The sequence below is a fragment of the Gnatocerus cornutus genome, chromosome 5 (assembly GCF_029298725.1).
Source record: "Gnatocerus cornutus isolate USDA-ARS CGAHR chromosome 5, icGnaCorn1.1, whole genome shotgun sequence".
NCBI classification, from domain to species: domain Eukaryota; kingdom Metazoa; phylum Arthropoda; class Insecta; order Coleoptera; family Tenebrionidae; genus Gnatocerus; species Gnatocerus cornutus.
Window position 1 is genome coordinate 3776158 of NC_142237.1, and position 22929 is coordinate 3799086.

Genomic DNA, 22929 nt, shown 5'->3' on the forward strand with positions numbered 1-22929 from the left:
AAGACGATTTTAGGGGTGGACACAAGTGTTATCGGACCCTGTATAGTATACAGGGTGATGAAAAAAAGGCGCCTGTCCTACCTATCTTGTTGCAGCTAATTCCTTCCAGAGCCCAAAATTGAAAACCAAAACGAAATTTGTGCTTTTTTAACTAAGATAGCTTTCTTTTATAAACGATCAAACTTATCAAATTACATTGTTAGACATCACAGTTAATGATATTCTGTGTCAAAAAACGGACAAAAAAAGGCTTCAAATTAAGTTTCTTGAACTTCTAAAAGTACCATTTCTTTGTTTTGTAGAAATTTTTTCAATGTTGCAACATTGTAAAGCTCTGGGAGACTGCCGAATGTAAAATATTATTAGAAATTGCCAAGTTTTTCCTTTGAAAAAAATCCATATTGTGAAAAGGAATGGGTTTTAATTAACTTTGCTTTGATTTCTGAGATGGTTTTTAACTGAAGAGGACATGGCATTTCCACTCATGGGCGCCTTTTTTCATCACCCTGTATAACTTGAGAAAACAGCATTTTTTCCATGAATTTTTGAACAATTTGCATGCAGTCTAAAATGACAACTGAGATATTTTTAACTCATTTATATTGAGAAACAATTAACTTAGCGCCCTTACACACAAAAAGCTAAAAATTACATTTGAAAGGCGTCGCGACGTCAAAACTTTCGGTGGTTTTATAAAAAACACATACAGGGTGCTTGGGGTTATCGCTGCCAAACTTTAACCGAGTGTCAAGATAATGAATCTAAAGTAAAAGTTTATGAGCAAGAAAAAAATTGTATATTATTATATGAGCAATTATGGTAGTCATTATTCACGAGAATGACGTTTGCGAAACGAGCCGTAGGCGAGTGAAGCAATTCATCCGAGTGAATAATGACCATAATTGCGAATATAATACTATACTTTTTCTACGACCAAGTAGTGAAATTAAATTTTTACAAATGAACATTTTAACTTTAATCCATTTTAATTTTAACCCTGTTTATTTATGGAAATTTATTGTAAAGTTCGAACAGTTTGCAATACTTATAGATGGTGTGGTGATGTCCATCGTTAAATTCTCCTTTGATGTCTTGATCATGGAGTTATTTTGTATTGACTGAACAATTTTTTCTGCTGTGTCTAATTTGTTTTGCATTGAGTCATCGATATAGCCTTCACCCTCCGTGTCTCTTCAAGGCCGTGATGTCGCCACCTGCGTCCACAAGTAAAGTTGCTGAAGATCTCCTAAATGAATGTCCAGTATACAATTAGGCTTAGAAAGATCCAAAAATGTGGCAATTTGTCTCCCCATCGAAGCAAACTTGTTAATTCCAATTCTCTGACTTGTGCAACAACCATTTTGATAATTGAGAAAAAAAGAGCGGCATGCAACATCAGGAGGGCGTGGAGCAATGTATTTCTTGATTATTTCATAAAAATCACCTGTGATTGTAAATTTTCGAATTATCTTGCTTTTTGTGTTCGGTAGGGTCACTAACATTGCAGACGTTAAATCCTGAATATCCTGAATATTCATTTCTTTTATCCCATTGCAACGGCAGGCACCCATGACACCCATAATTAATGCCACCTAAGTAAAAAAAACATTAGTAAAATTTTTAGTCACGCAGGTTTTACAAACTGTACCTTGGTTGCCAAATACACTTTGTCATTTGCATTCTTGATGAAATTGTGTATCTCTTTTGAAGTGAATGTTTTAGCTTTTTTTGGTTTGTATTCGTCCGATTTTCGTTTGAGAAATGCTCTTAGTTTTCCGTAATTTTCCAATTTTATATTATGATGAATTTCAAGAGTGCTTCTTAACATGGAATATTGAGTCCAAAGTGTTGAAGATTTATACTTATCTACAGACAAAACTACAGACTCCGAGAATGAACTTACTTTTTTGTCCTTACGCCAGTCCATGAAAGATTTGTATGTAGTTTCATAAAGTTTCACCGATTTAGGTGGCAGTAAAGCGGCCGTTGTTGCTTTTGCTGCTTTAGTTATCTCGGGAGGAGTATAATTTTCCAAATCACTATCATCACTATCCATTTTTTAATATAAAACCCTTTGCAGTTCACTGCAATTATTAGATTTAGAACGTGAAATTCTAAACTGTATCAGATCACGAGAATCAACAACTGTCACCATGGTAACGCTGCTTCTTTTCTGTGATAGGTTAGCATAAGCGCGGACGATTTGAAATAATACAAATTGTCATAGCAACCACCTAAGGGTTTTTTATTGGTTCAGTGCACCAGTGAATTATAAAAATCCCCACCTATGATTGGCTGAAGGCCGAGAACTATGAATTCATTATTCACATGCTTGAAATATACGTAACATTATTAATCGAAAAACTTGAAATAATGGAAATATTATTAAACGGTCGTAGAAAATGTGATTATTTCACCTTCGAAGTAAGATTTTTAATAAAAATTTAGTTTTGCCATTCGTATAATTATGATTATTTATTGAATTCCAGTAACGTTTTTGATCCAATCGTAGAATGGGAAAGTTCTAGTGTATCCAGAAGGATCCGATGTCTCACAGCCATAGGTACTAATAAAACTAGCTACACCGGTAACCCAATTCAGATGGCCAAGAACCACAATCAACGGACTGCCACTGTCACCCTTAAAAAAACAATTGTAAGATTATGACACTTAAAGAATAAACAATGCTTACTCTGCAAGCACCTTCATTTAGATTACCAACAACACACACCATCGAATCTAAAATCGGATTCCCAAAACTCAGTTGACACTCGTCATTAGGAACGTTTGTCACTGCTACATAGTTAAGAGTGTCGCTCAATGTTGGTGTACCTAAAGCAATTGAAATTTTTTTACTATTAAAATGTATGTCTACTTACCGTCACTAGTGGAACCCCAACCGATGGCGCTGTGAAGCAAACCTTGAGGTAATTCCGCAGTTGGCAAGTACGCTCGTTGAATATAATCTGTAATAAAAAATAAACTCTAAGCTTAAATCTCATAAATCATACCTGTGTATTCAATAGGAAGGTGAAATTTAATAAGTCCGATATCATTAGCCAATGTCTCTGGGTCAAAATCTGGATGGTTAATATAAGTAGATGCAGATAAAGTAACACGGTTTGGATCAGTTCCTTGCAAATTGTTTGATCCCAAAAGTACTCGGAAAGTAGTACCACTAGAATTATGTTCGATGAGTTAGTCTAAGCGAAGTACAAGTTTACCCTTGAATACAATGAGCTGCTGTGAGAACAAATTGTTGACTGATCAGAGAACCACCACAGAAGTAAGTACCACTGATGGTACTCACATAAATGGCAGCGGCTGAAGGAAACTGTCCTACAGTAGCGGGCTGACCTCCAATAATACGTCCGCCAATAGTGTTCTTAAAATTTTAAGGAACATACTAATAGGTATAAATATTTGAGAACTTTACCTTTGCATATGTGAAAGTTATCACGGATAGAAGTGTGCAAAGAAATAAGTGACAAGAATTCATTTTGGTAATACAATAGGCAATGACAGAATGTATGAGTTTTATCATGAAATTCCATTATCTATGATCTCAGTTCTATTAATCCCTGTAATCTACTAGGTATTGTGTGTTCAGGAAAGGAAGAATAAAGGAGATTTACACGATTATCTGATTATTATTATTATTGCATAAATTTATTTGTTGTTGATCTCATTTTGATATTCTTAATAACATTACAATTAAAAAAAAAACAACAACTAAATACAAGATCAAGTTCTAGCTTCTGAATTAAGTGGATTTTGTAAAAATTTTCAAGAAGTAGGAATGAAAGTTCCGAGGTTTGTGTACTGTTTTATTGACACTCGAATAGATCTAACAAAGTTTTTCAGATTTTTCCATTCTTTCATCAGTTTTGACCGTGTTCTACGTTCCTTAAGATTATCTGGGAATTTCAGGACTTTATGGGATTCCGTAACATTGTCTGAGATTTTTACGATTTTTCTAGGGTTTATCTGTAAATTTTAGGTATATTTTGCATTTTTTTGTTTTCATACTTTGTCAGTCAACGAACTCTTAAAGTTTCTCCAAGATTTTCTAGGAATTTCCACGATTTTGTTCCGTTTTTGTGAGTTTTTAGATTACATTTTTTTTTTGATTTTTTGAATTTTTCATTTCCTGGATTTTCAACATTCCTTGGGACAGTGGGATTCTCTCGAATATTTCTTTGCTGGATTCTTTGGAATTCCATGGACTCCTTTGGGTTTCTTTAATATTTTTTTGATTTAGTTGCTTCTTTAGGTTTATTGTATTCTCTAACTGTAAGATTTGTAAGATGTTTTTTAAAATTTGTAACTTGTTTTATAGAATGGATACTTTGGAATTTGCTGGGTTCTTTAAAACCCTATTGGGTCTTACAGAAAATTATCGGACATACTAAAATGGAACTTTGGATGTTAAAGTACTCGTTTATGTTCAATCCAATGCATAAATCTTCTCAAATTTGCCGTAGGGCTCCACAATTTTCACAAATTATGACCTTGAAATGTGATTCTAAATAAATCAGTAGAATCTAGTAGCACTAGCAACCTGTCAAACTTATGACATTTTCCCTAGTTTGTTTAGCAGGTGATATAATTAATACTCCTTTGTTGTTAACAATTTTGGATAAAGATTTAAAATGGACAACTGGAATTCGATAAAGTTATCACCCAATGTGCTAGAAGTATTCGCTTTTCGCTTGAACGAATTAGAAATAATTCTAAAGGATTCAGAAAAATGTTATTTGTTCTTTAATCGTTTCCCGTTTGATGAACTCTTTAATTTTACTATGACGAATCCAAGTACTGTAAGGTGAGAACATTTTTTTCTTTTAGTTTAAAAAAAACTTTCTAATTCTATTTTTAGGTTATGTGTTCAAATTTTGGACTTCTTCGCCAACTACAGTGAGCTGTATTGTTCCAAAGAACGTGTAAGGTGTATTTTGGAATATATTTTGGTAAATTTAGGTCATATTACAAAAGATTGCCATGAGGCTTTTCTTTTGTTTCAGTTGTTGGCAAAAATTTTGCAGAGGTGAGTGCATGTTTTTCTCAAATTTTGAATTCAATTTCCATTCAATCTAAAATGACAACTGGGATATTTTTAACACATTTATATTGGAAAAAAAATTAGCGGTTGATTTCACAAACCCCTTAATAATTAGTTAAAAATTACATTCTTAAGGCGTCGCGACGCCAAAATTATCGATGGTAAAAAACAAATTTTTGCGTCAACTTCTAGAGCTTTGTCAACTATAAGCGTATGCAAATTTTCAAAATTTTGTCTTTAAAATTAAAGACGATTTTGAGGGTGGAAACAAGTGTTTGTATACATATACAAACGACAACATTTAGGCGACTGCAACAGATGAAATTATGCTAATATACCTTTGTTCAAGGACTTCTCTACTAATTGATAACTTCAAAAGCGTCATCGATGAAGAAAGAATATTGGCAACGATGGTAAAACTATCAACTTTTGAGTCTACACAAAGTTCAAAATTCTTGTATTACACACCACTTTTGGAACTCCTAGTTGCGTCAGATTTTAAAGATTCCTTAAATAATTTCATTTGTGATTTATTTGAGAAGTTTCTGGAACATCAAATGGTGGAGCAGCAATTGTATGTTTGCAGAATCATTCTTAATAGGTGGGTAAATTTTTTCTCCCTTTATTTTTAGCTATGTATTTTGAAATAAGGCGTTTAAAAATTTAAAGTTTAAAAAAGATCTTTGTCCAGTAGAGTACATAAATAATAAGAATAACTACACAGTTGCTACAAGGTGTTTATAAATGTTTGTAGCATCAAGGGTGGCTATGAAATGTCAAAGAAATTTGCCGCTCATTACAAATGTGGGTTTCGATTTTTCAACTGACATTTCCAGTTAACCTCAAACATGTGGAGCACAGTAAGTTTTGAGAAATAAACTGTTCTAGTTGTGGTTTAAAATCTGAAAATCAAAAACTTGGACACAAAACTGTAACTGAACCTTCGTTGACGTAAGTAAAATTGTAAATAATTTTCAAGAGAGTTAAATTCACTATGAAAGTAAAAATAACAATTAAAATATTCAGGGCCAACTTCAAATACGTGTCCATAAATTGTTCCAGCATCAAGGGTGGCCGCTCATTACAAATGTGGGTTTGGACTTTTTGTTTATACCTTTAGAATGAAAACGCGCGTCAGCATTTTTTCACGAAATTTGGTGTTTGGGAATAAATTGTACTTTTGATAATTGACATTTCAAGGCCATCATTATGAAAGAAACATTTATGACACTGTTTAATTTTAATTTTAGTACTCCCGTTACTTGTGGAAAATAAATTTTACGATTTATTCATTATTCAGCTTGCAAGATTTTCCAAAATTATTTTTTGAGCAAAACAATAACAAGACATTTTTTTAGTAAAGAAAAACTTCTTTGTGCTTGTTTCCAAAATGTGTGGCAATGGTTGACAACAAGGTGTCCAATAATGTTGACAGAGGTAAGTAAAAAAATTTGCAATAATTCCGGTCGCACATTATTATGGTCTAAAACCAAATTGACGATAGTTTTGAGCAGTGAGTAAAAACAGAATGAATTGGAATGGAGCAAGGTGAGAGACCAAATTTGATTTTTTTACAGAATGCAGACACGAACTTATTGGAAAATATCGTCGATTGTTTGCTAATATTTCTTGAAAATTGGGCTGCTACAACTCAAGTTGACCAACAGCAATCGTTGGTGGTGCGGCAACTGGTTGAAGTGTTGTGTCTGTCTTTAAATGCAGCCATTAATAATGTATGTAATTTAATGAGCGAACAACGACTTAACAACGGATGCAAAAAGTTACTACAGTTTATGATAATTAAGTTTCTGAATGAAGAAAAATTGTCTTCTGATGAAAGAAATGAAATTTTGAGTACCATGGACCAGCTACCTGAGGAAGCAGAAACTTGGCCGAACTATGATTTTAGTATATTTTTCTGTATTTGTCACATTTGTCTTGAAAATAGCAAGTAAGCTAGTTTTCTTCTACCAACATCAAATTTCTTCAGTACATTTTAGGTGTATTTGGAAACCACTAACTATACTGAACGCCATTTTGAGTTACTTCTATAAGAATCAACTTAAAAAAACGTTTGTTTTAAAGTCTATCTATTATTTGTACCCAAAACTAATAAACGAAGTAAAAACGGACAGAAACATTAAAACTTTGGGCGATGACATGTTGTCTTACTTCGGAAGAGTTTGTTCCCTTCCACATCTCTACCACTTCAACCGATTTCAACTTAGATGGATGCTAGAACGAGCCGATAAAGGAGTAAAATTGGTAGTACTAACACAGTGGTTGAACGCCTTAGAAGAGAACGATTTGCTCGAAAACGATCTAATTTCAGCCATCTCGTCATGTAACGCCCAATTTCTGTTGTTACAGTTGATACTAAGTTGCAGTAACCAGACCACAGGCTCAAGGTAAGCTCGACAAAAGTTGTACTGTTCCAATTCTTCTAACATTTTGATGGCAGTACCACCCTACGCTAATAACCCACACAATACCCCTCATAAATTGCGGTTTCGACTGTCCAGAAAGGTTTTAACAGGACCGGACGCATAAAAATATTGCATCCAAGCAGTAATAATATGCAACAAATTTATTGATTTTCAGATTAATTAGTTTTGTGATTCATTTTACGAGCAATATGATAATTTAAGAGCGGTCGCTACCTAGCCTGCTCTGTAGATTACTGTTTCTTCAGTCACAAAAATTACCAGGTCAGTGCTTGGGTCTAATAACCGCCATAAAAGAATCAGCTGAACAGAACAAATTTTTCAAAGCAAATTGTTGAACCTAGAGATGCACTTTTTTATTTGTTTTTTTAGCATTTAAAAATACCGGTTTTTTTTATAAAGTAAGGTGCATTTTTTTTCTCGTTTTTACATCGCGGAAATGGAGGTGCGTTATATTTTCAAGGTATATTATATATTTAATAATGGAAAAAGTGATCAAAATCGTGACTAACTGATTGAAGTAACATGAGAGCACAAAATTGCCTAATTTATATTTTTTAAATTAAAAAAAAAACAAAATTAGTTGGTAAACAAATATGCGCTTTTTGTTCAAACGGCTTAATGGTTGATTACGTTCTAGAAAATAACGTTTTTTTTATTACTGTCAGCTTGGCGTCGCGACGCCCAAGAACTGAAATTTAGAGTTTTAGTGGAAACACTCGCTAACTCTTTTTTTTAACATAACTGTGATAAAAAAGTTTTTGTTTTTATTTTAAATTTTATGCAAATTGTGGTTTAAGTTTGAGATAAAACGCTAGTTTTCAATATCATGACGAAACACTTGCAAACTACATTTATATTCCAAATTTCACAAATCACTTCATTTATTTGTCTGAAGGTATTTGAGATCGTAGGGCTTTTGTTACAATCTAAAGTGAACTAAAGGATCGTTTGGTGTATGCGTAGTTCCAATTTTGACAAATTTGATAAAAACGCATTTTTCTTTAAATTTTAAAAACAGTTTGAATCAAATCTAAAATGACAACTGAGGAGATATGTTTAACACGTTTATATGTATTAAAAAAATCATTTAGCGGTTCCACTATGCCTTAAAAATGGCTAAAATTTACAGATTACAATTTTAAAGCGACGCGACGACAAAATTGGTGATAAAAAACACATTTTTGCTTCTGATTCTGTTTAACAAATGCATAGAAGCGTGAAATAGTTAGCTGTTCCTAGTACAGAAATACTTATTAATATAGCAGGTTTTTTTAACATTTTTCCTGTAGTCCATGGCTTAGTCCAATAATGCAGTGCAAAGATGAAAATACAGTTGTATTGTTTTCCTATCGTTATTTCCAAGAAAGAGCTATTATTTCACAAACATCTGGAACTCGTGGTTTCGTCAAACTATATATAGTTTTTACCATGGCGTACCTGACTTTTAGAGTCGAATATTATCTTATTGCACTCATAATGTGGAGGGTGTAAACAGGCTATTGTGTCCGAAAATTAAAATTTACGACATCTCCAAGTAGGTAGAAAAATGTGGACCCGTGCCTCTTCCAGGTATTAGCGCGGAGGCTCAAGATGATTGTTGATCCCTTCACCGTGTTTTTTTAATGAGGTTGATAAGCTTTTAATTTTTGTTTATTAATTTAAATTTTAAACAAGTTAAAAAAATGGAGTGCTATCAAGTTTTTAAAATTTTACAACGAAAAAATTTCATCATTTTAATGATGGAACGTGTATTTTACATAATTATAAAGAATTTTCAAATCCTAACACAAATACATATAAGTAATTCAAAATGTAATATTAACATAATGCTTCTGATTTTGTGAAATGAATTATAAACATTCGTTTCCTTCTCATTGTTTTCTCATACGCAAAATTAGTTTTCTATCGCAATCCAATTTTGCTGTTTAATTAATCCACAAATAGGTATTTTTCAGAATCTTTTGTAAGGAGTCTGTTTGCCTATTTGTTCTTAATTCTTTAATTCTTAGAAAAAGTGGGGACTTTAAGTGGAATATTAAAATGTCGTTAAACTAAAAGGAGTGGTAATATGTATAAAGAGAACCGGTAAGTACGAAAAATCATTTTGAAGTTAACTGTTTGACGAATTTTGCTCACTTTGTTTTCTTTACGACCTATTTCATGATGTGGCAACCTTGGTTAGATCAATCTAATGAAGATGAAAATGATGATTTTATCGACGTAATTGGTGTAGAGCCAATGGACGTTCCAGAGCAAAACTTGTTAAAAGAAGGTAAGTGAAGAAAACCATTATTTTTATTTATTATCAATTCATTATTTTAAATAAAATTTAGATATTTTTCTTACGGACCTAATATTTATAAATGGAATTAATAACTACAAAATTTGTTTTTTCTTTAGGTGCTAGCGAGGTGCGAAAATACTTGTGCAATTCTGCAAAGGACTTGGTCAGAAAAGTCTATAAAAACTTGATTAACCGGGGAGAGAAAGCACCTGTCCAGGTTACATCTGAATTAACGGAAATACCATATCGGACAGTTCAGCGCATCATCAATTCTACCGGAGAAAACTGTGGACCAAATAGGCGTCACCGACTGAAAGTCCACGAAAAATTCAGTGAACCAGAATTAGATTTTGTTCGATCCATCATTTACACGATGTATAAAGAAAAGCAAGTTCCAACGGTAATGGCTGTTAGAGAAAGACTCATTCAAGCTAAGTCCCCAGCAAATTTTTGCGTGGATACTATGCGTAACTTATTAAGAGCCATTGGTTTTAGATACAAAATTTTGGACAAACGGTGTTCCATAATGAACACACCTCGTTTAGTGACGTGGAGAGTGGAATTTATATCCAAAATTAGACAATTTAGGGATTTGGGAAAAAACATTGTCTACATTGATGAAACGTGGTACGATAGTCACGATGTCGTAAAACGAGGTTGGGTTGACGGATCCAAGAAATGTTTTTTTGAAACGCCACCAAATAGCGACCAAAAACATAAAGGACAGCAGCGCAGATTACCACGATGATATGAACAATCAAATTTTCGAGGATTGGTTCAAGAATCGGCTTCTTCCAGAATTAACACCGAACTCTGTAATTGTTCTGGATAACGCTTCGTACCACTCCAGACAAGACCGAAAAATCCCAACTAAATCTTCAAAAAAGGATGCCTTATTGAAATTCGTCCAGGAAGAGAACATTCCCATTCCCGAAGGTCTAAAGCAGACAAAAAAGAATTTGGTTGCTTTAATTACACAAAGTGACGTGGATAAGTCCAAATCATATGCGATTGACAACTTTGCTGAAAACTGTGGACACCAGGTTTTGCGACTTCCACCATACCACTGTGTGCTAAATCCCATCGAGTTGGTGTGGAGCCAACTCAAACACCGAGTTAGGAAGGGTAATTTAACGCCAAATTTGACTAATTCTGTCGTTAATTTGATCCGCGAAGAGGCTCAAAAAATTGACGGTGTTCTTTGGTCCAATTGTATTGACCACACAGTTCACGTGGAAAACAATTTCCTAGGTCGAAATGACTTTCCAGAACTCATCATAAACACTAATGATGACAGTGATGATTCTGATGTGGAATGATTAATTTGTAGTTTTTTTATAACTTTATATAAATTTCATAATTTTTGTTTAATTTTTGATTAGATAGATAGGATTAGGATGTTCTTTATATTTTTTTTATATAATTATGCAAATACACATGTTCCAACATTATTTTTTCGTTCTTATCGTAAAAACTTGATGACTCTCGGTTTTTTCAAATTAATAAACAAAAATTAAAAGCTTATCAACCTCATTAAAAAAACACGGTGAAGGGATCAACAATCATCTTGAGCCTCCGCGCTAATACCTGGAAGAGGCACGGGTCCACATTTTTCTACCTACTTGGAGATGTCGTAAATTTTAATTTTCGGACACAATAGCCTGTTTACACCCTCCACATTATGAGTGCAATAAGATAATATTCGACTCTAAAAGTCAGGTACGCCATGGTAAAAGCGGCTCACTATACCTGACCCTAATTTCTGTGGTTTGCCGGCAATTGCTGGTTGTAAATTATAAAAGTTCAGCCTAGATTTAAAGTCTAAATCGTTTCTCTACAATTACTCCCTTAATTATAAGAATATTTTGTTAAACTTTGGACGATTGTATTCAGAAGAATTTATTCTACAATTAATGCAGATACAATTTTGATTCAACAACCTAAGCCGAAGTTATATTTTTCACGCAAAATTGGTGCAGTATAATTAATGTTACAGAACTCATATCAAAAAATCCAATGTAAAATCTGTAGACAATTGTAAGGACACCATATATTCAAAATTTCAATTCTCTATGTCAAATGGTTTTCGAGTTATGACAAGAAAATTTTACATTGCATTGCCTATAAGGATTTTAGGTAGCGACCCCTCATAAAAGGACGGTTTCGAGCAAGATTCGTTTCGAAGATGTATTTTGGAGTCTGGTTGCATGCAACATAAGTTGAAAGCGTATGAAAAAAAAAATTTACCAAGGCCAGTGGAATTTGAATGAATTTGGCAGGCTAAGACACACGTCTAAGCCCTATCTTCAGGCGCAATTTTATATATTAAATAACACTAAAAAGCAAATCATAATTCGGACTTTTTCTCTTGGGGTTCAATTTGATAAGTACGTTTTGCTCCATAAGATCCGGATTCAGAGATTATTTTTTAGTTTCTAGTGCCCAAACATTAATTTTTTTGACTTTTTCTTAAAACTTGCAGAGTTATGGGATTGCTCGACAGTGTTTTGGAATGCTAATTTGATTAGTTTTCCAAAGACCTATAAATTTTATTGCTGAGATAAGTATATGTATATTTTCCATGATATTTTTGAAAAACTGATCTTGATGTTCTAAAAAAAAGGCAGTTTCTACTGATTTTTATATGCAATTTTGTATATAGAATTATTATATCAATTTCTTTTTGTAATGCATTATTAAAAAGATTAAGACTTTGTCTTTTTGGGGCATTGATAAATGTATTGCTATCTCTTATAGTTTAGAAGTTACAGGATAAAACACATTGCGAAGTTGGTTTTTTGACGAGTTCATACAAAAAATGCTATTGGTTAAAAAATCTTAATATGTAGACACAAATTATTAAGTTTTAAAATGACTTAAATGCTAACACAGCGCAGATTAATACGTTTTAGAAAACTTCTTGATGCTGAAAAAGTTCTTAGTTAGAAATGGGAATGTAGAAAATGTGGAGAACCCAGAGGTATCTAGTGAGCTGGGTAATCTTGAAAATCTAGAGGGAATGTAGAGAGTCTACAGAATTGAGAAAATTTAATGGAAATCTAGATGATCTAAAGAAACTAGAAAGAGTCTAGAAAATTTACTGGGAGCCTAGAAGTTTTGGAGAATCTAGAGGATGTCTAGCAAACCTAGATAAATCTAGAGCACCTAGAAAATGAACTGAGAGTCAAAAAAATTGGATATCTAGAGAATCTCGAAATTCTAGTGGAAATCTAGAGTCTAAGAAAAGTACAGAAAATCTAGAGAATTCAGGCAATTAAGGAAATTCGAAAATATAGTGGGAATTTATAGAATCTACAGAATGAAAAATATTTTTAGAGAGAATCAAGTGTAAAGATTCTAGAGTCTAGAAATTTTTCCAAGAGTCTAGAAAGTTTGGAGAACCTAGAGGGTATTTAGCGAACTTATAAAATCTAGAAAATCAGGTGGAAATTTGGAATCTAAGAAATATAAGCAATATAAGAAATTTAGAAAATTTAGAGAAAATCTTGAAAATCTGTAAGAATCTAGAATAAAATTGAAGAAAGTTTAGAAAATGATGCTAAATGCCCATAAGGATTTTAGTTAGCGACTCCTCAATGAAAGCGACAACGATTGATTTCATTCTAATTAATAAAAAACAGCAATTGTGTTTACTTTAATTCCGATTTAATTCTTATTCTAAACCCGGCCCTGTCCCAAATTCGTTTTTGACCACTTTCGGGTACCTGAAAATGATTTACAATGGGGTTGCTGGCACTTTTAAGAACCCTCATAATCTTTGCGGTAATCAGAACTGTGTGCCATAAAAACGTTAGAAGAATTGGAACAGTATATTCTTAGTGTGATAAATTTCTTTTAGAGCGGCTATGGTGTTGAGTAAAGTGATGAATAAAGAAGTATCAGCATTTATAACTGTGATTTTGCCTTTCACAGTTGAGAAACCTATGACTTTTTGTAACTTTCTTCTGGCTGAACCTGGGCACTGTTTAGATTGTTATGATGCTACTTTAATTTGCACCATGATGGGGGCAATTATTCCAACTCTTATTAACAAAGATATATTGAAAGGTGTTTGTTTGTACAGTGGGAAGCTGTTGTCACACCATAAAGACAATCCTGATGTACTTAGAGGGTTTTGTCAAAACACCAACAATATTCGATATGTTATTGGTATCATTGATAAAGTTGGGGAGGAGACAGGGGTGGAGATTATTAGACTCCTCAGACTAATTTTAGTGATACAAGTAATTTCAATGTTGTTGTCGAATCATTTGTAATAATTCTTATTTTAGCACAAGAACAAAGTTAAGTTAACACCGACAGTACAAGCGGACTTCAAGACATTTTTGATGGGAACTTCAGAGAAGATAAAGCGAAGCCAATGTCTTCTCTATTACGCCGCATCTTACCGAAATTCTCTGATAGTCTTGGATCAAAATGACGTCATGGACATTTATGATAAGTTACTGGAATACAGTTTAGATCCTGTTTTTCAAAGTGACGCTTTCCGTTGCATCATATCTCTTCTGAAACGAGTGCCATGGTTGTCACAAATCATGAGCACCACCGTCTATATTGAAATGGTCTGTTTATTAAATTCAAGCTCCAACTTCAAGACGGATGTTTTTAAACTGTTAGAAACTTGGTTTTCATTGATTCGAAAGGAACCCTTCAATGGACATTGCAGTATCCCGGAAACTGCTCTAAGGAGTTTTATTTTGAGGGGTGACATCTCGGATTGTCAAGTAAGTGGGGCGGATGCCCAATAACTTGCATAGTAAGCAGAGGCGGATTAAGGGTGTCTTAGGGGCCGTGGGTGCATGATAAAATAGAAATAATTTTTTACTATTTTTCTTAGATCCTCTTTAGAATGGTTAGATGCTTTTTCAGTTCTGTTCGATTTTTTTAAATTCTCTTTTTATGAAATGCTTATTCGACTCTTTTTAGATTTTCCAAATGCTTTGTAAATTGTTGAAACATTTTCTTTAGTTTTTTTTTTAGTATTTGGTCTCTTTAGATTTATCTTAGGATCTTTTCTAGATTGCCTAGATTGCCTAGAAGTTTCAGCTTTAATTTTTCTTCGATGGTTTTTAGAGCCTCTCGTTCCTTTCAGATTAATTTAAGATTTTCTCTAGTGTTTCTAAATATTAATTTCTTTTTAGATTTTTATGAAATATTTTGTTCTGTCTAAATTTTTTACACTGCAAAAATTCTTATTGATTTTTTTTGGATTCTCTGGATTTTCTTCAAATTCTTTTTATATTTTCCTCTGCACTAGTTCTCGGTAAATTTTCCAGATTTTTTTGATTTCATTTGAACCTTTTACAGCCAAGTTCTCATAAATTAGTGGTTAATAATAACAATAATTTTTCATTCAGGAATTCCCTATTATTCTTTGAATTATATATATATTTTTTTATTATTTTAAATATACTTTATTTTGATAAATTTATTGATTTTTCATGATCTTCAACTCAATATTTTTTAGTTCTTTGAATTTTTTTACATTTTCTTAATTTGTCTTAGATTTTCTAGATTCTCATGGCATTTTTAGTATACAAATTTATAATTGAATTCTCTGGATTTTTCTCTAGTTCTTTCTAGATCAGATTGTCTTTAAAGCCTTTTTTTTCTTTTCGGTTTACTTTAGCTTCTTTAAAGTTTATAAAGATCCTCGAAATTTCTTTAGATGCTTTTTTCCAGATTTTTTTTTAAGTTTGAATAAGATTTTCTAGATTCTTCTTAGAATTTGGTTTCTCAAGATTATGCATAAGTTCTCTTTGCATTCTTCTTACATTCTCATAGTTATCTTTAAATTTTCCTTAAATTCTCTGAATAATTTTTTGATTCTTCTTGGATTTTTTTTTTATTATTGATTTATAAATCTTTTTTGCACTTATATTCAGAATCTCTGAAGAATCTCTTGATTTAATTTAAACTTTTTAGATCTTTTTTGGATAGTCTAAATTCTAAATTTATTTAATTCACCTTGGATGGTTTGTTAGATTTTTTTTAAGTTCTTTCTACATTTTTTTAAATTCTCTTTAAGAGCCTTTGGTCTTTTTTAGAATTTCCTTAGATCTTGTTTACAGTTTTTGTATTTAGAATAACTTTATAAAATTTCCGAATTTTCTCCTTTAAATTCTTTCAATTTTTTAGAATTTCCAAATTTCTCGCTAGATTTTTTCTAGATTTATATAAATTTTGTTTAAAATCCGCCTCTGATTGCTAAAGATCCGGACATTCGACGTTATGTGGCGACGCAACATTTTTTCAAAGTCAGTGGATGTCGTTTTAATGAGAAATAGATTAATTTTTTAAATCAAAATACGTACATACAGGTGTTTTTTAAATACGGTACCAAAAAGTAAACAACGTCCTTGACAGCTTTAAGGAATCGAATTTACTATTTTTGTTTTTTTGGTTAAAATCTCCACATAAAACAAACAAACCTTTTGCTAAGCAATCAAGATTAATCTAATGGCGCACTGGAAATTTTAATTTTTTAATTTTATTTCGTAAACGAAATAGATATTTACATAACAAGTACGGAAAGTGCTCAATTTCGCACGAGTATGAATGTAGATGCACGAGGCGTTAGCCGAGTGCAGATATTACACGAATGCAAAAAAGACACTTTCCGACGAGTTATGTACACTATTTTTCCTACGACTTTCCATCATCAGGAAGAAACCATAAGTCTTGACAATTGTTTATTTCTTATCTATTCTTAATGTCATTTTTCTACGAGTTCATATAAAAGTCACGAATTCCACATAGTTATATTAAGGAAAGTAAAAGTCACTAGTGTGATATGAATATATCCGCACAGACCTATCAAAATTGACTTGTCAGATATGACCTAACCAATTTATTTTTACCATTATACACGTTGTTTTACAGTGAATCGTGTGGATATTTGAGACAAAAATTCAAGAGTTACATTTGTATTTCAAAATAACTGTCAATTTTAACAGGTCTGTGCGGATATATTCATATCACACTAGTGACTTTTACTTTCGGAAATGGATGTGCGAAATCATCAACTTTCGGAGTCATTTAACCGTGGAAAATGGCTCTTTCATATGGGGTCGTAGGAAATAGATATTTACATAACAAGTACGGAAAGTGACCAATTTCGCACGAGGGTAAAAGTAGATGCACGAGGCGCCAGCCGAGTGCAGATATTACACGAGTGCAAGAAAGACACTTTCCGACGAGTTATGTACACTATTTTTCCTACGACCTTTCATCATCAGGAAGAAACCATAAGTTTCGACAATAGTTCATTTCTTATCTATTCTAAATGTCATTTTTCTACAACCTCATAAAAAAGTGACGTATTCCACATATTTAGATGGTTCATGTTTTTGTACATCCATTTCCGAAAGTAAAAGTCACTAGTGTGATATGAATATATCCGCACAGACCTGTATATTGGTTTGGTAGTGTATTTCAACAACACCTGTATATTTAGTAGTACATGTGTATGTCCGTCTTTTGTATTACAGGGTGATTTTTTAAAAACGGCAGGCGTTTTTTTTTATGAATCGCTTTCAAAAATTTAAAAAACAAATTAAATGGTTTTTAATTTCCTATAAACTGGTGATTTTAAAAATTTTCTAAATGTCTTAGTATCTTTTGGGCGATACTCAACTTTCTTATTTTAAATTGGCACCCATATTTTTTTTCAGAGTTTGGAAGATATTAATTTTCTTGATTCATAAATGTGTAATATGTTCTACTTTTACAAAAAATATAAAAAAAAAATCAAAAATGAAAAAATTTAGGCAATAAATGTTAATAAAATCTAGGTGCGTGGTGTCAAATAACACAATATCATTATTGTAATGTCAAAAAGCAGCAAATAACAGAAAGACCAAGTTTTCTTTCAACAAGATGGGGCTACACCTCTCGTAGGTGTCACTTGTGCAATGAAAAAAAACGGGATGGCGTTTCAACAGTATTTTAATTAAATTAGATAGTTGTTGTTTCTGATTTGTAATTATTATTGTCTTTTGTTATTAATAATTTCAAAAAATGCCAATCTTTTCTGTTATTTGCTGTTTTTTGACATTAAAATAACGGCATTCTTTTATTTGACACCATGCACCTAGATTTTATTAACTTTCATTGCTTATTTTTTTTCAGTTTTGATAATTTTTTAAAAAATATTTTTGTAAAAGAACATATTACACATTTCTGAATCAAGAAAATTAATATCTTCCAAATTATGAGAAAAAAATATGGATTCCAATTTAAAATAAGAAAGTTGAGTATTGCCCAAAAGATACAAAGACATTTAGAAAAATTTTAAAATCATCAGTTTTTGAAATCGGTTCATAAATAAAAATTCTACAACGCCTGCCGTTTTTAAAAAATCACCCTGTATATCGTTATGAATTGTGATGAAACATTAACTGTTTTTGTTCCAGAAACAAAACTACTTAACAACTGTTGAAGATTTATTAAGAAGGAGATATTATAGAACCAAAAAGAATGTTTTCTAAAGAGGAGTAAGCACTCATTAGCAATTAGTACTAAAATGATGTAATCTTGATCTAGTTGTGTTGCTGTTGAAAAAACCAATGTTTTAAGTTTTTGACATTAGGAAAGCTTAGATTTGCTTTGGAAGCAAAAATTTGTTTATTGTTGTATGTTGTATTAGGAACCAGTTCGGGGTATAAAAAAAAACATTTTATGTTTAGTCTATAGCGCAGTGTATAAGTATAAGTTTTCTAATATATCTTTGGGTCCGGTTTATTTTAGTACTATTATCAGTATTAAAACCTCTTTTTTGCGTATCTTAGCAGTTATAAGAAACCCCTCGCAATTCCTCCGGCGGTTCAGCGATTCTGATTGGCTACTGAATTCTCGTCTTAACTCGATTATCTTTTGCCTTAAACATACGAGTAGTCAGATTCCAAATTCCATCAAATTTATCAAAACCTAAAAATGCACAAAGAGATAATGGAGCATTTTTTTCAATCTTTCTAATCCCTTACATCCGTCAATTGCACTTAAATACTTGAAGACAGGAATAGAAAATGATCGATCCATTAGTTTAATTTTGGATCGTAAGTACATAATCTTTTAATCGAATGATAACTTTTTAATAAAAACCGAAATTCTGCAATTTGTAGATCACTTTAGGTCTAAAAATGAAGTTGTTCGCTCTATTGTTATTAGCGCTGGTAGCATCACTTTCCTCTGCTAAGGTAAAATAAAACAGAATATTCTTCGATTAATAAATAAATTCGCTTATTATTCCAGAAAGCAGTAGGTGCTATAGAACGAAATATCAGTGGTCGCATTATTGGGGGACAGCCTGCGATTGCTGGACAATTTCCATCAGCTGCTGCTATTTACGTGAGCACCGGTAGTGGAACTTACTTCTGTGGTGGTGCTCTTATTAATCAACAGTGGGTTTTAACCGCTGCACATTGCATAGAAGGGTAACTGCTTTTACTAACATGTGATCCACAAAATTTTTATTTAGGGTAGGCTTTGACAAAATTGACGTAAGTCGAGAAAAAATTTGACAGTAGTTTGACGTTTGTCATTTGATTTAATTTCAATTAGTTTTCAATACATTGTTGATTCTGGAGAGACACACGATACATTTTCTCTTATTTGCACCTCGTAATTTTACATATTTTCATCAAAAAATTGAGGTTAAATCAAAAACAAAATTTCACTCCGACGTGACTTCTATGTTTGTCTCTCTCTTTCATGGCCTACCTTAAACAAAATTATCTGGCTCATATAATATTAATTTTAAAAATAATTTTTTCATTTTAGAGGTGTCGCTTTCCAAATTCTTTTGGGTTCTAACACCTTGCAAACTGAAGATCCTAACCGTCTAACTTTGGCAACATCTACTTATATTAATCATCCAAATTTCGATCCACTAACTTTGGAAAACGATGTTGGTCTTGTTAAATTTCATCTCGCTATTACATACACAGGTGGATATTTTAGATTATTCGAATTAAATTTATATTATCTTTTTATTAGATTACATTCAACCTGTTCGGCTACCAACAGTAGATCAAAATGATAACATGGTAAATATAGCCATAGGATGGGGTTCAGTAAGTGATGGTATGTATTGACAACAAAAATTTGGGTACTAGCATCACATGCCACTTTTTTTAGCTGTTACCGGTTTAAGTGACAATCTGAATTACGTCGCTGTCACTAGTATTCCCAATCAGGAATGCCAACTTAGTTTTTCTAATACTATCTTTGATACAATGGTTTGCGTGGTTGGTAATTTTAATGAAGGAGCCTGCAGAGTAAGTAGTCAATACGTTTTTTTTGTTACTTCTTTTTATCATTGACCAATTTTTAGGGTGACAGTGGCAGTCCTTTGATGACTGTTTTGAATCAATTGCATTATCTGGTCGGAGTTGCTAGTTTTATTAGTACGCATGGTTGCGAAACGTCTGATCCTTCAGGGTACACCAGAATAAATTCTTACATTGATTGGATTAAAGCCACTACGGAAATTGCATAAAATAAAATGAACATCTGCTATAAAAATTAAATGTTTTTAATTACAAAAATCTTCTGTTTCTATAGTCGCGGCCATAAAATTTCGAATCTCATAAATATTGAAAAAATAGCTATTTGTGTACCAAGGCCACAAAGTGGTTCCTTTTTGGTCGAGCCTTTTTTTAATGGCCGAGGCGCTAGCCGAGGCCAGAAAGAAGGCGAGGGCAAAATGGCACTTTTTGGCCGTTTTATACACAAGATTTTTTAGGCGACATCATTAAATTTACAAGTTAATTAATTTTTATTTATGATTTATTGATTTAATCAATTATAACAACTGAATAATTGTAAATATTTATGAATCCTTTAGAAAAGTTCATATTTTCTTTATTTACATTTGCAGTTTCAGCACGTGTAGCTTCACAATTTGTATGAATTAGGTTTAATGTGTTTTTTAATGTTGTTGCAGGAGCACTGCTAGACATGTTCATTTTCAATAATTCAACACGTCTTTGTTGCACTTTACAGCAGTTTGTCGATTTGATTTTACCCAAATAATTATAAAATTGAGGGTAATATCGGTATCTTGATGTAATATGCAAAACTATGGATAGATGGCGCCACCATAGATCGGCCGAAAATGTTTGCGGCCAGAAAAGACTCACTTTTAGGCCGCTTTTAAAGCCTAAAAATTTCATTTTCAGTTTAAGTCGCCTAAAAAAGAAATTTTGTTACTGCGACTGTAGTACTCAATTACAAAGATGATTTTATACAGGTTGTTCCTAAATTGCCGCAAAAAAATAATTTCGCAAGATAAGAATGAAATATGAGCCATAATTTCCTCTACAGAAGTTAATTTTTGTCTTCTTTAAAAAGTTAAAGCGTTTTAAATTTGGTAATATGTTTTGAACAGATGTAACTGGGAAATTTGCAGATAAAACTAGGAACACATTATGTTAAATTACATACACATTAATACCCGAAATTTAAATAAGAACAAATACAGGATGTTTTTGAAATACACAACTGAAAATTAAACAGCCTTTAGCATCCTTAAGGTATCGAATTGAGTATTTTTTATTTTTTCTAAAGATGAAAAAAAAAACACCTTTTTTCACTTAGGAATGGCGACTTTCCAAGTTTGATATTTTAAAAATCGAAAAAAAAGTTACAGGCGTTTGTCGCTTGACGATGAAAATTAAAATAAAATTTAAATATCTGCAGATTGGACGAAAAAAGAATACAGTGCTTTGTACTTTAAATGAATAAGCTTTTATCTTCCTTAATTTTAAAAGAAAGAATTTGGAAATGATAGATTGTCCTCGAGTTTTTGAATAATGTGAACTTTTCCTTGGTGTTGGACATCTTCGATTTTTAAGAAAAGTTGCTTAGAAGACATTCCTTACATAATTTCAACTTAAAATTCTTATTTCGATTTCTTTTAAATATTAATATCTTTAAATTCGATCGTTAATTATTAATAATGAAATATTATTATTTTGTTCATTTCTGCTAAATAAATGATTTTGTTTATTTTTTAGTTCGGATAAAATTATACTCAATGGGAACTCAAAATTAAAAGTTGAAAGTGGTTCAAAATTGTGTAGGAGAGCATATACTACATTGTACAAATGTACTAAAGAATTCATGGCTTATTTTGGTTCGCCAATTCTTATTAAACAATGTATTATTGCTTAAAAGAACTGTATGTGATAAAATAAAAATTGGATTTTTTTGTTTAAAAACTCCTCATTTGGTATAAATGAATTTAAAATTCGATTCTAAGCAACTTCTCTTAGAATAATACCTAACTTTTAGAGATATTCCTAACGCGAAGTAAATTACAAGAAAATAGCTTTATTAAAAAAATCCTAATAGATTGAATTTGCCATATCTGCTGTTTTAGTATCGTCATGGATTTTGCAAAGTTGCATATAAATATCCCTAAAAAAGAACTTTACGATTTTATCAAAATTTAACTTGGTATGCCAAAAATTAATAGAGATACCAGCGTGTATGTATTTTGGCTGAAATTAAACATTTACCGTTAACTGATCAAATTTATCATTAAGGCAATATATTTTAAGAAGTTGCAATCCAACTACAATACAAAAAATAATTAAATACTGCATCTAAACAACTCTTTCAATGGTATTTAAATGGACCGACACGGTTTCTTGATCCTCCAGAGTGGGAGGTTGCATACTTTACAGGCGGTAAAGCCCGCACCACTCTAATCTTATAAATATATTATCGGTTTCAATATTGTTAAGAGGCGCATAAAACATCGTCAATGTTTTACTTCTTTTTAAATTATGTAATAAACAACACGTCTATTAAATTTCTATTTGGAGTTGGCTTTGAGAAAAAATTTAACGTCGTAACTAACATTGCTACTTTTGCGTCAAAAGAATTTCAGTTGAAAGTTTGATCTACTTTGCATCATTTTTGAATTGTTAACACATACTTATCAGACGTTGAGTGAGGTAGAAATATCCATACATTAAGACGCAAAAAATCATTAAAATTATGAAAATCTCACAATTAACTCTGACAAATTGCAAATCTTCCTTACATAAAGTCCGGTTTTTTTTCTTAAAAACCACCAACACCGCAAATTTACCCTGCATTACAACCGG

At 32.0% G+C, this 22929-nt stretch overlaps 3 protein-coding genes across 3 annotated transcripts; 2 read left to right on the forward strand and 1 right to left on the reverse strand.

Annotated features, from left to right (window-relative positions):
- Positions 1-2418: 2418 nt before the first annotated feature.
- On the reverse strand, positions 2419-3499 carry LOC148173767 (brachyurin-like). Its single transcript, XM_088035623.1, has 6 exons — positions 3437-3499; positions 3225-3385; positions 3012-3178; positions 2880-2966; positions 2693-2832; positions 2419-2640 (listed from the first exon to the last, which is right to left on the reverse strand). The coding sequence occupies exons 1-6, from the start codon at positions 3497-3499 to the stop codon at positions 2476-2478; spliced, it is 783 nt and encodes a 260-aa protein (XP_087891749.1). The 3' UTR covers positions 2419-2475.
- A 1153-nt stretch (positions 3500-4652) lies between these two features.
- LOC148173768 (uncharacterized) lies at positions 4653-18303 on the forward strand. The gene is made up of 7 exons (XM_088035624.1): positions 4653-4825; positions 4880-5047; positions 5412-5636; positions 7063-7470; positions 13653-14037; positions 14086-14538; positions 18229-18303. Exons 1-7 carry the CDS (start codon positions 4653-4655, stop codon positions 18301-18303), a joined length of 1887 nt encoding a protein of 628 aa, XP_087891750.1.
- Positions 18304-18954: 651 nt separating this feature from the next.
- Positions 18955-20312, forward strand: LOC148173769 (brachyurin-like). Its single transcript, XM_088035626.1, has 6 exons — positions 18955-19011; positions 19067-19248; positions 19595-19761; positions 19811-19897; positions 19952-20091; positions 20148-20312. The coding sequence occupies exons 1-6, from the start codon at positions 18955-18957 to the stop codon at positions 20310-20312; spliced, it is 798 nt and encodes a 265-aa protein (XP_087891752.1).
- Positions 20313-22929: the final 2617 nt, after the last annotated feature.